This window comes from Sorex araneus, chromosome 3 (genome assembly GCF_027595985.1).
Source record: "Sorex araneus isolate mSorAra2 chromosome 3, mSorAra2.pri, whole genome shotgun sequence".
Taxonomy (NCBI): Eukaryota; Metazoa; Chordata; class Mammalia; order Eulipotyphla; family Soricidae; genus Sorex; species Sorex araneus.
This window is the reverse complement of record NC_073304.1, coordinates 76,043,705-76,057,041: the sequence shown is the minus strand read 5'-3', so window position 1 is coordinate 76,057,041 and position 13,337 is coordinate 76,043,705. Positions and strand designations below refer to the sequence as shown.

The window sequence follows — 13,337 nt, the reverse complement described above, 5'->3', positions numbered from 1 at the left end:
AAAGTTGTTCACAATAATTTATTACATTCAATATTCCAACACCAACCCTGCCACCATTATACCTTCCCACCACCATTATTTCAAATTTTTCCACCACCACACAAGCCTGCCCGAAAAGCAGGTCCTAAATAATTTATTTAATATTGGATTTTATGAATAATCCACTAAAAATGATCTCAAAAAGTTTCCTTAGAGGAAAGTGTGTGAAGACTGTTGTATCTCACCCTGGAGACATTAAGCCCTTGTATATTACACCTAACTTTGTGCTCATTGATCACTTCTGGATCAATGCTTGGGAAAATGTATGTGGTGCCAGGGATTAGATCAGGGTCACTGGCATGCACGGCAAGTGCTTTAACCCCCTCCCCCATCCCCCTCCCCCTCATACTCTCTCGAGCATGATACTCCATTTTTCCCAAGGCATTGAAGTTACAAGTGTAGCACTTAATAATATGTACAAGCCAGAGATATGGCTCAGTGGTAGAAACTTACCTTATATTTTTGAGGCCCAGGGTTCAGTTTTTGGCACAGCAAAAAGAAAAAAAAAAGTGTGGAGAGACACAAACAATTCAGTGGGTTTGAATTGCATGCAGGAGGTCTGAGTTAGATCCCTGCCACCACGTAGGAGCCACTAACCCAGGTTCGATCCCCAGCATCCCATATGATCCCTGAGCACTGACAGAAGAAATTCCTGAGGGCAGAGCCAGGAGTAAGTCCTGAGCATCACCATGTGTGACCCAAACCCCCACCCACCCCCCAATACATAAATAAATAAGTAAAGGACCAGGATATATCTCATAAGATTGGAGCACATACTTTGCATGTGGGTGGCCTGAGTTTGATCCCAGACATCACACGGTTCCCCAAGCACTAAGTATAAGAAAAAAAGGAAAGAATATCAGATTATCAGCTATATAGTTTTGCTTTTTTGGGGGGAGAGGTTGTGTCTTTGTGGGAAACCCTAGCAGCATTGGGGAGCTCGAGGGACCATGCAGTGCTGGTAATCAGACTGGAGTCAGCTGCATTCAAGGCAAGCACCCTCTTGTATTCTTTTATCCTGCAGCAGGTGAACTGCTCTGAGTGGTCATTCTCAGACCTTAAGATCTCCGTAGATGAGGATTCCAAAGATCAGCAAAAGGAAGAGGAAATAGCATCATCTCAGTCAGCACTGTTGCAAAAGGAAGCCCTCTCTACTGAAAATGGTAGTGTCTTTTTACAACATAAGCTTTGATTTAATCACAGGATTGTTTTATGAAGCCTTTTAGTTTTTCTTCTGTTAGCCGTGGGGAGAAAGTTGGGGAGGTTAGGTCTAGAGTCTGCATGAGCTCTGCGTGGCACAGACACTCTGGCCCTGCGAGTCCCATGAACACCGGTGGCAGGCGACCTGGAGACCCATTTGGTTCTGAGTAGCATGTGTACTTGTCCCTACCTACCTGCTAAGATTTCTGGTCTGGTTCTCAGGCTGCACTGAGATGTAGCATGTCCCAAGTAGAAGAACATCAGTCCCTGTCTCTTCCTGGCTAGACACTCTGGTCTTTCACCACAGAAAATAAATTCAGGATAAGACAGTGAAATGAAACTTTTACTTTTCGATTTTGGGTCACACCTGGCTATTCTCAGGGGTTAGCTTTGGCTCTGCACTCAGGAATCACTCCTGGTGGTACTTGGTGGACCGTATGGGATGCCGGGGATGGATTCAGCCTGGCTGCATGCAAGATGGACAGCCCTGAATTTACAATACATTTTAATTTTTTTCTTTTTGGGTCACACTTGGCGATGCACAGCAGTTACTTCTGGCTCTGCACTCAGAAATCAGTGCTTGGCAGTGCTTGGGGAGCCATATGGAATGCTGGGAATTGAACCTGGGTCGGTCGAGTGCAAGGCAAATCCCCTACCCGCTGTACTATCGCTCCAGTCCCATACATTTTAATTTTATTGAGGAGGAAATACACCAATTCTAAGGAAAGTATAGGATTCTTCAGAAGAGGGATAAAAAAGTTCCTGTGTACCAAGAATGCTAGGTTTGGTGGAGGAGTGCATGCTTGTATGTATGAGACTGTGGTTTTTATTTTGTCATCTTTGTCTTTACTGTGATTGTGAAAATGATAAACCAGGTCACGTTTATTGGAACTAGACTTAATTTGCCAATGTTGTTTGGTAAATGTTAAATGTTATTTGGTAGGATGAAACTATAAAGAAAAATGTTTTCAGTAACACACTTACTTTGGTGGACAGCAAATTCTTCTCATAATCACTTTTTGAGTTGTTTTCCGGCCCCTGCTTTCAGTATTTCACCTCATCTTATTCTCCCACTTCCCTTCCTTCTGTTGATGTTGCTGCCACAACTGGAGGTAGCACATGTGCTTGGTCATGGGGCCCTCTGGGTGCCATATGCAGTGTTGTGGTGCTCACGCATTCAGCCATGCTGCTTACTCAGGGTGCCACTTCTTTAGTTGGCATGTGGCATCACCTGCAAGTGGCACTGAGGCACATAGATGACAGGTCTGCCAGGCACAAACAGCAGAGCATTTGGGATCATGCTCAGCATATGCAGGTAATTTATTCCTTGTTAAAGAATAAACTTGCGGGGCTGGAGCAATAGCACAGCAGATCGGGTGTTTGTCTTGCATGCAGCTGACCCAGGTTCAACCCCCGCATCCCGTATGGTCCCCCAAGCACCGCCAGGAGTAATTCCTGAGTGCAGAGCCAGGAACAACCCCTGGGCATTGCTAGGTGTGACCCAAAAAGAAAAAAAAAAAGGAATAAATTTGCTAAAGCAGAGCCATTTTCCAGATCTCTCTGGTTTCTGGTTTTTTTTTTTTTTTTTGAGGCTATATTGATGGTTCTTAGTGCCAGAGGCTTGGAGGTCTCCTCCTGATTGATTGCTTCATTATATGGGACTAAATGATTCTGGGGATCAAATCTGTGTCTTTCTATGCAAAGCATGTGATCCAGTCCTTTGAATTCACTTCCAGGCTCTCTTAATATTTTTTACTGGAATTGATTAAGAATCGAGCCTTGGTGTTTTCTTAGGTTATGCAGAGTTCTCGGAAACAGTTCAGTAACGCCAATCTTTTCTCTAACAGGAAAACAGTCCTTTGAACAAGCTTCTGAAGTCAGTGAATCCCAAACTACTGACAGTGATGACATCATAGTGTCACCGAGATCTTTAACACATCCTAAGGCAGTAAGTACCCTGGGTTAAATGTGGAATGCAAGACAAGATTCTAAATGATGATACTGTACTTAATACTTGGGTACAAATAAATTTCAGATCCAGTTTTAATGACCCAACAGGAAATCCAAATAACTTAGTTAAATTTACATTACCTGAGAACAGAAGTCTGTTGATACAATTAAATAAAAGTATAATTTTCTTAGGGCTGGAGCTATAGTACAGTGGGTAGGGCATTTGCCTTGCATGCAGCCAACCTAATTTTGATCCCTGGAATCTCACATGGTCCCCTGAGACTGCCAGGTCTGATCCCTGAGCACAGAGCCAGGACTAAGCTCTGAGCACTGCCTGATGTGGCCTCAAAACCAAAAGAAAAAAAAGTGTAATTTTCTATATTTGGTTTCAGTAAGAACTTGCTTCAGCTCTGTTCTCTCTTATTTCCTCTTGCTTTCAAGTCATTTGCAGCTTGCTATGATACCTCCTCACCCTGAAGGATGACCTTCTCATTAAATCCATCTTAAAACACAGGTTCAGGGGCCGGAGCGATAGCACAGCGGGTAGGGTGGTTGCCTTGTGCGCGACCGACCTGGGTTCGATCCCCGGCATCCCATATGGTCTCCCCAGCACCGCCAGGAGTAGTTCCTGAGTGCATGAGCCAGGAGTAACCCCTGTGCATCGCTGGGTGTGACCCAAAAAGCTAAAAAAAAAAAACACAGGTTCAAGGGTTGGTGAGATAATACAGTGGGTAGGGTGTTTGCCTTGCATGAAGTTGACCCAGGTTTGATCTTTGGCATCCCATATATGGTGCTGTGAGTTCCATCAGGAGTGATCCCTGAGGGAGAGACAGGAGGAGGCCCTGAGCACTGTCAGGTATAGCCCTCCCTCCACCCCCACATTTCTTTGGGAAGTGGAGGCTAGAAGGGAGGGAAACTTTCTGTGTGGAGAGCCTTGAGGTAATTGTTTCAAAAGTGTTTTTTTTTTTCTTTTTGGGTTACACCCAACGATGCACAGGGGTTACTCCTGGCTTTTGAACTCAGGAATTATTCCTGGAGATGCTCAGGGGACCATACGGGATGTTGGGAATCGAACCAAGGTTGGCTGTGTCAAGGCAAATGTCCTACCCACTGAGCTATCGCTCCAGCACCTCTAAAGTTTTTTTTTTTCTTCTGTGTTTGGTTTTAGGTTATTTTTGTCAGTGTACAAAGTTTTTGAGTCAATTTCAAAACTTGTAGTTACAACTCTTTAAAACATTGTAGCACGGGTGCTTTTTTTGCCTTGCCACAGCTGATCCTAGTTAGATCTCCAGTACTGACTGGTCCCGTTAATTCCTGACTGCAGAACCAGGAGTAACCCCTGAGCATTGCCAAGTTTGGCCCCCCACCAGAAGAACAAACAAACAAACAAAAAAGGAAAAGCAATAAAATGACCAATAGGAGCTCTGAATTGTGATTGATAAATGTTTATAAAACAGAACCATGGGATATTAGAGCTAAGTGATAGCTTAATCTTAGATATCATGAAAGTAAAGATTCCATGATATAGTTAATAGTATCCAGGACTATAAAGTCAGTTAGAGTTGGGATTCCAGTCAAGATTTCTTTTTTACTTTTTTTCTTTCTGGGTCACACCCGGCAATGCACAGGGGTTACTCCTGGCTCATGCACTCAGGAATTACTCCTGGCGGTGCTCAGTGGACCGTATCAGATGTTGGGAATCAAACCCGGGTTGGTGGCGTGCAAAGCAAAGGCCCTACCCGCTGTGCTCACTCCAGCCCCTCCAGTCAAGATTTCTAGATTCAAGATTCAAAATTTCACACAGACACTCAGATCAACCCCAAAAGCAGCAATTTGAATTCTACATCACACATGTTAGACTACTCTAAAGACTCCTAAATTGTATGTCCTTATTTTCTGGAAGGGTTGTTTCCCAGAAGTGCTCAGGGCTTACAAATGACTCTGTACGGGGGTCATTCCTGGTGATGCTTGGGGTACATATGTAGTACCAGGGATCAAACCAGAGTCAGATGTGCTTAAAACAAGCACTTTAATCCCTGTTCTATCTCTCTATCCTACTTATCTTCTTTAAAAAAAATCTGCGATGGGTGAGCTGATTCACACAATTGAGTTGTGTGTATATGTGTCTCTGTGTGTGTGTGTGTGTGTGTGTGAGAGAGAGAGAGAGAGAGAGAGAGAGAGAGACTTGGAAAGGAGGGAATCTGGAGTTCTTGGGGAAGGAGTGGGTACACTGGTGATGGTTTTGGTGACAGAATTATGTACACAGAAAACCATTATTGAGAGCACTGTAAGTCACAGAACCTCAATATTTTTTTTTTCCTTTTGGAAAAGGAAAAATTACACCTGCTCTGCACTCAGGAATCACTCCTGGCTGTGCTCCGGGGATCGTATGGGATGCTGGGGATCAAACCCCAATTAGCGCCCTGTCACTCTGGTCTTGCAATAAATAATAGAATTGAAAGAGAGGACTCTGGTGGTTGCAGCAACTGAGAAGTGAAGCTGAAAATGTTGCTGGCTCTTGTGACTAAAACAGTTCTTTAATATGAGCCAGGAATTCTTCAGGGGTTCACTCAGGAATATGCTGGATTGGTTTTCACTGTGAAAGCTGGAAAAAAGCAATTTGTTTAGAAAGTGCTTTGATTGTGCAGCAGAGACAGCTGAGAAACGATTCTCTGAACTGGGAGATTGGATATCTGGACTCTGTTTACAAAATCCCTTTAGATTCCCTGGGGACACTTTGGTCAAGTTGGCCCTGTACCCTTTAACCTCTAAGTGGATTGTCAAGGAATGATAGAGTAGGTGGATTGTGCCTCAGGCTGCTCCCTAGAGAGTAGTGTATTAATCAGATGGGGGGGAAACAGTGTCTTGAGCATCACTGACCTATAGGAAATAAGTATTTTCCTTATCAGGACTCAGAGAAGATGTGCATTGAAATTGTCTCCCTGGCCTTCTACCCAGAGGCCGAAGTGATGTCTGATGAGAATATAAAACAGGTCTATGTGGAGTACAAGTTCTACGACCTGCCCTTATCTGAAACGGAGACTCCAGTATCCCTGAGGAAGCCGAGGCCGGGAGAAGTGATCCATTTCCACTTCAGCAAGGGTGAGGCATCCCTGTGGGGAGTTGGGAGGGTGACGTTTAGCTTGGGGTCAGAGCTACTCTGGACTCGTGATGGGTATATGCAGCTATTTTATTTTCTTCTGTTTATCTTTCTTTTTTTTCTTTAGCCAAGTCATACATTCCTGTGATTTAGAAATATCAACTCAGGGAGAGGGGAAGGGAGAGGGAGAGAGAGAGAGAAAACATGTGACCACCCCAGTTCACTGCATGAATATGCTAGGAGTAGTCCCAGAGCATTGCCAGGTGGGACCTCAACCCCTCCCCCCAACCCAAGAAAAAGATGTATTATGTAGGTCTAAAATTGTTATTTTTTAAAAAATTGCTTTTGATTAATATTAAACAGCCCTTTGTTCTATCCCTTCTTCACAAGCCACCTACACTACTTTTATTTTTTGCTTTTTTTTTTAAATATTGTTTTAGTAGTTTCTCAGGACATACTCCTAGCTCTGTGATCACTCCAAGTTGTGCTCAGGGAAACATATTTGGTAATGGGGATCAAACCTAGCCTGCAGCATGGAAGGCCAGCAAATGCCTTAGCCCCTATACTAACTCTCCAGCACCCGCTACACTGCTTATTTTCCACTTTCTGGGCTACTTGTAATATCTGATTCTGTATTTTCTGTAGTGGTTTCACAGAAATTTCCTGACTGCTACTTTAAAACATATCTGCTGATTTCCTATCTAAAGGCAGAAAATTTCATCATGCACCCATGTCCCCTTCCATATAGTTGGATCATATTTTTTATTTTTTGTTCAGTGCCCAAGGGGTATTCCTGGCTCTGTGCTCAGGGATCACAGGTCGCATTGCTCAGGAGGCCATGTTTGGTGTCAAGGATTGACCAGGCATAAAAATGTCTTACCTCCTGTTCCATCACTCTGGCCCTCTGGATCAGCTACTTTGGGCCACACCTGGCAGTGCTCTGGGCCAGAGTGATAGTACAGCAGGCAGGACATTTGCCTTGCATGTGGCCAACCCGGGTTTGATCCCCAGCATCCCATATGATCCCTCTGGGGCCCATCAAAGTGATTCCTGATTGCAGAGCCAGGAGTAGCCCCTGAGCAACACAGGGTGTGGCCCAATCTCCCCCTCCCACCCCCACCCGCGCCCTTGCCCAAATGCCAACCACCCTTGGCAGTGCTCAGAGGCGACTTCCGATTCAGGGCATGGGGGTCACCCTGTTGGTGCTTGTGGGACCATACAGTGCCAGGGGTTGAGCCAGGGTTGGCCACATGCAAACCAAGTGCCTTGACCTTTGTACTATCTCTCCAGTCCTGTGATAAACTTTTGTTTTCGGGCCACACCTGGTGGTCTTATTAGGGCTTACTCCTGACTCTATGCTCAGGAATCACTCCTGAAGGGATTGGGGGAACACGGTGTGATTCTGGGGATCAGTCCTGTGTAAGAAATGCCTTAGCCACATCTTAAATGCCTAGAAGCTATTTCTTGTTCTTTTCTTCTTTAGTTTCCTTAAAGATTACCCAAGACACTAGTTATTTCTCAGTTGTTTTAAACAGACTTGGGGCCAGCGGCAGCTCGGGAGACAGAAGACATGCTTTGTGTGCAGGAGGCTTGGGTCAAGTCCCCAGCACCATAAACTGCCCGGATGCAGAGTCTGGAGCCTCCAAGCAGCCCGGAGTGGGCAGCTGGTGTGACCTGGAGTCTTTATCTTCCATGCTCAAGGGCACTGCACTGTCCTGCATTCTCAAGGTTACTGGCTGGAAAAAGGGGAGAGGGAAGGCCTTGTGATAGCTGAGCCCCATAAACAACAGAACTTAATCTCATAACTCAATCAAGCTAAAACAGAGGCTGAAAAGCAGGTTGTTCTTTTTTGTTTGCGGACCACAGTTGGCAGTGCTCAGGGCATACTCCTGGTTCTGTGCTCAGTGATCACTCCTGGCAGATTCAGGGGACTGTATGGGTTGCCAGGGAACAAATAGGTATGCGGGGGCCGGAGCAATATAGTATATGGATAGGGTGTTTGCTTAGCATGCGGCCGAGCCGGGTTCAATCCCCTGCATCCTATATGGTCCCTGAGCACCGCCAGGAGTAATTCCTGAGTGCAGAGCCAGGAGTAACCCCTGAGCATTGCTGGGTGTGATGCAAAAAGAGAGAGAGAAAAAAAGCAAACTTGGGTAGGCCGCATGCAAATACCCTACCCACTGTTCTATTTCTCTGGCTCCAAAACAGTCTAATTTGGGGCCAGAGAGACAAAACACTTAGTGTTAAGGCACTTACTTTGCATAAGACTGACTCCAATTTGATCCTCTGTACTCATATATGGCCCTCTGACGATGGTTAGGACTGACGGTGTCACCCCCAAATAAAAATCAAGCATAGCTAAATTTATTTGAGACTGCAGAAATAAGAGAAGGGGAGAGTAGCTGCCAAGATAGGTATTTGAGTTGAATTTATATCTAGGTGGCCTTAATAGCAGACTTGTAGAATTCTTCTAGCCGTGGAGTGGTGAAAGCATGTTGCTCTCAGCTTATGGTAGAATAAACTTCAGTGTAGATTATAAGGTTCCATTTTTTCAGGGTCAGTGAATGTCTTCAAGGGTCCACAGTAAACATGTGAGGCTTTATGCCGTTTAGTCACTATCAGGACTATTCTGTGCTGTAGCTCTGTGGTACAGTGCATGGGGCTGTACCATCCCAGGCACTGCAACAAACCAAAACTCTCTCTAGAGCCCTGGTCAGCCATCTGCTTTATATCGGATTAACTTAGGCCACTTAAAAAAAGTTTCAATGCCTGGGGACCAGAGCAATAGTACAAGCGGGGAGGGCATTTGCTTTGCATGCAGCGGACCTGGTTCGATCCCTGGCATCCCATATGGTCCTCCGAGCACTGTCAGGAATGCTTTCTGAGTGCAGAGCCAGGAGGAAGCCCTGAGCCTGGCTGGGTGTGACCCCAAAAGCCAAAAAAAAAAAAAAAAAGGTTTCCGAGCCTATTTGTCTATGAATCTTTACTTTTACCCTCTTTTACCCTAAATATAGTGATAGACCTGAACCCCCTGAAGCATCAAGGTCGAAGGCAATTTCTCTTCACCATGCTGAATGGACAAAGACAGTAAGTGTCTGCTCTCCACTTTGAAAGAGATACTCAACAAATTCAGGAGTTTGTATTTGGCTTTGTTGTTAATGCTGATTTTTTTTTTTTTTTTTGAGGGGAAGGAAGGCGTCACACATGGTGGTGCTCAGGGCTCACTACTAGCCTCTGCTCAAGGATTGTTTCCAGAGAGGCTCGGGGGGAATCTATGTGGTGGGAGGGATGGAACTTGGGTCAGTCGCACACAGGCAAACACCCAGCTATACTGTCTCTCCTGCCTTCTTCCCCCCCACCCCCGCCCCAGATTTTTGGGTCAGACCCAACAATGCTCAGGGGTTACTCCTCGGGGGATGATGTGGGGTGCCGGGGATCGATCCTGGTTTGGCCTTGTGCCAGGCAAACACCCAACCTGCTGTATTATGGCTCTGGTCCCTCTCCAGCCTCCTAACGCTTCATGATGATTTAATCTTTTCCCCTTTCTTCTCCTCTGCTGCTATGCTGATCGGAGATCATGCACGCACTTGGTCTTGGTGCTCACGGAAGGAGCTGAGCACTGTTGTGGTGCTCACACATGTGCTTGTCGGGGCTGCCCTCCGCTGTTGTGTTATGTGCTGGGAGTTGCTGCGGCGCTCACAGATGTGCCCACGGGGCTGCAGTCCTGGTGTATCTTTAGTTGCAGTGCTGGCACTGCGGTGGGCTGGAGATGGCATCCTGTTTGATGCCAGTGGACAGACAGTAGAGCTGCAGAGATGATCGCCTGGCACAGTTGTGTGTACTGGATCAAACTCGTGGTGTCACTGTTGCAAGGCAAGTGCTGTTGGCACCGAGCCACCCCTGGCCCTCTCTCCTATATTTCTTTTTTTTTTCTTTTTGGGACCACTCCTGGCTCTGCACTCAGGAACTACCCCTGGCAGTGCTCAGGGGACCATATAAAATGCTGGGAGTCGAACCCAGGTCGGCCGCATGCAAGGCAAATGCCCTACCCGCAGTGCTATCACTCCAGCCCCATCTCCTATATAATTTATCTTTATTGAATTTCATTTATTGAATATTCTACCGAAGTACAATTTTATTCTTGCTTTTGGGCCACACCTGATGGTTGGTGCCTGGGGGTTACTCCCTAGCTCAGTGCTGGGGGACCATGAGGTACCCAGGATGAAGCTCAAGTCTCCTGTGTGCAAGGCATGTGCTCCAGTACTTTCAGCTGTCTCCCTGACTGTAAATTACTTTCTAGTTGTATTAGTAATTCTATTTTTCTGTCTTGAGGATCAAGTCCAGGATCAATATATGCAAAATCTTCACTCTACCACCGAGTGACATCTCCAGCTAGTCACTTAAATAAGCACAAACCTAGAGATAATATTTATCCTTTAAAATTGAATTATAGGGGCTGGAGTGATAGCATAGCGGGTAGGGCGTTTGCCTTGCACGCGGCCGACCCGGGTTCAAATCCCAGCATCCCATATGGTCCCCTGAGCACCGCCAGGAGTAATTCCTGAGTGCAGAGCCAGGAGTAACCCCTGTGCATCGCCAGGTGTGACCCAAAAACAAAACAAACAAAAAAATTGAATTATAAATCTTTCTATTTTTTTCCTTTTATCTTTACCTTATTACAATGGCCAGGGATGGTTAAGAATGTCCCAATGCGGTGACGGAGCAATAGTACAGCAGGTAGGGTGTTAGCCTTGCACACGGCAGGCCCAGGTTTGATCCCTGGCTTCCCATATGGTCCCCCCAGCACTGTGAGGAGTAACCCCTGAGCTTCATTGCTGTGTCCCCAAAAGCAAAAAAAAAAAAAAAAAGAGCGCCTCCACTTGGTCTGGCCCCAACAATTAAAAAAAAAAATGTATCTGGGGCTGGAGCAATAGCACAGCGGGTAAGGCATTTGCCTTGTGTGCGGCAAACCTGGGTTCGATTCCCAGCATCCCATATGGTCCCCTGAGCACCACCAGGAGTAATTCCTGAGTGCAGAGCCAGGAGTAACCTCTGTGAATCGCCAGGTGTGACCCAAAAAGCAAAAAATAAAAACAAAAAATAAATTTAAAAAATGTATCACTTTCAGTAAGTCTTTTTGGGGGAGTCCACACCCAGTGGTGCTCAGGGCTTACTCCTGGAGGTGTTTGGGGGACCTTGCATAGTGCCAGGGATAGAACCCAGGAACCCTGACCATTCTATCTTTCCAGCCCCCATTTTCAGAATTTTTTTTTTTTTTGCTTTTTGGGTCACACCCAGCAATGCACAGGGGTCACTCCTGGCTCATGCACTCAGGAATCACCCCTGGCGGTGCTCAGGGGACCATATGGGATGCTGGGATTAGAACCTGGGTCGGCCGCGTGTAAGGCAAACGCCCTACCCGCTGTGCTATGGCTCCAGCCCCCTCAGAAATTCTTACAGCTTGTCTTTATTTGGTTTGGTTTTGGGTTGGAGCCACACCCAGTGATGCTTGGGGTTATTTCCTGCTCAGTACTTTTGTGTTGGTCCTGGGGGTACTCTGGGGACTATCTGATACTGAGATTGAACATGGCCTCTGGCATGCAAAGTATACTGTCAGTCCTTTACCATGCCTGTAAGAGCTTGAATTTTCAGTTCCGTTTCTTTTGTCCCAACCAACATTTGTTTTAAAATATTCACAGGGAGGGGCTGGAGCAATAGCACAGTGGGTAGGGCGTTTGCCTTGCACGCGGCTGACCTGGGTTCGATTCCCAGCATCCCATATGGTCCCCTGAGCACCGCCAGGGGTAATTCCTGAGTGCAGAGCCAAGAGTAACCCCTGTGCATCGCCGGGTGTGATCCAAAAAGCAAATAAAATAAAATAAAATTAAACAAAATTCACAGGGATATAAAATATCTAGAATAGGTCAATCCAGACATGGTAAAATACCTACTTTGTCTGTATGAGGCTCTGGACTCAATCCCTGACATCACCTCAAAGTTTTTTTCATGGTTGGATAGTACAAAGCTTAAGGCACTTGCCTTGAATGTGGCCAACCCTGGTTCAATCCCCAACACTGCATATGGTTCCCTGAGCACCACCAGGGGTCACCCAACCACTCCTCACCCCAAATTAAAAAACTAAAACCTCTTCCAGTACCTCCCATAATCTTGGGCTTTGTGCGCACCCTCACTTCTCATTTTGGGGGGGTGTATTGGGCCACACCTAGGAGTGTTCAGTGATATTCCTGTGCCCAGTCATCACTCATAGTAGTACTAGGTGGGGGAGGACCACATGCTGTGTAAGGTAACTGGGATGGACAGCATTTTAAGAGCTCTACTGTCTCTCCAGTCCCTATCTCAGGTCCTTAATCTACATTATGAACACCTTTTCCCCCTCTCATCTTTGTTGTCCAGATGGTTTTTGTTGTTTTGTAAACACAACCAGTGGTCCTCAGGGGAGCTACACCTGGTGGTGCTTTCAGGGACCAAGCAGTTGGTCAGTACCTGTGACCAGCACCAAAGCCTGAGCTCAGCCTGTTGAGCTATCTCCGGTTCCATGCTATTGTTGCAAAGGCCAGGAGCTGTACATACAGTTCTAGTGTCATTGTGACACCTGAATATGCTTTAGTTGCAGTGCTCCGGATATGGCACACTTTGCTGTGGTGTTAGGATTGCAGCAGTGTTGCTGAGATTGTACCTGACATATATCAGGATGGTGCTATGCTGGAACTGAACTAGTGGCCTCATGCATGTTAGACTCTACCACTGAGTCACACCCCGAGACCCCAACATTGTAAACATATTGTTTTGGGGTCACACCCGGTAGCACTGGGACTATGTGGCCCTCCTGGGGCTTGCTCCCAGCAATCTCCTGGGGACCATGTGGCACTGGGATCCAAACCTGGGCATTACTGCATGCAAAGCATGAGCTCAGTCCAGAGTTATTTCTCTGGCCATACAGATTCAGTTTTGAGACAACTACATTATCATGAGTCTTAGTATTCCTTTCTCAAGCTTTGTTACTTTAAATATGTTGCAAGCTCTTAAA

The 13,337-nt window shown here is 46.1% G+C and overlaps 1 protein-coding gene and 1 long non-coding RNA gene across 2 annotated transcripts in view; one reads left to right on the top strand and one right to left on the bottom strand.

Moving 5' to 3' along the window:
* Positions 1-11,637, bottom strand: part of LOC129403382 (uncharacterized) — a 116,144-nt gene extending 104,507 nt beyond the window's left edge. Inside the window, exon 1 of the long non-coding RNA XR_008629165.1 lies at positions 11,584-11,637. This is a non-coding gene — a long non-coding RNA (uncharacterized LOC129403382). The remainder of the gene's footprint in view (positions 1-11,583) is intronic.
* Positions 1-13,337, top strand: part of RPGRIP1 (RPGR interacting protein 1) — a 32,794-nt gene that overhangs the window by 14,808 nt on the left and 4,649 nt on the right. The window contains exons 5-9 of the mRNA XM_055130767.1: positions 1,064-1,205; positions 3,087-3,187; positions 6,099-6,291; positions 9,304-9,376; positions 12,772-12,789. Coding sequence (XP_054986742.1) covers positions 1,064-1,205; positions 3,087-3,187; positions 6,099-6,291; positions 9,304-9,376; positions 12,772-12,789 — 527 coding nt within the window. The remainder of the gene's footprint in view (positions 1-1,063; positions 1,206-3,086; positions 3,188-6,098; positions 6,292-9,303; positions 9,377-12,771; positions 12,790-13,337) is intronic.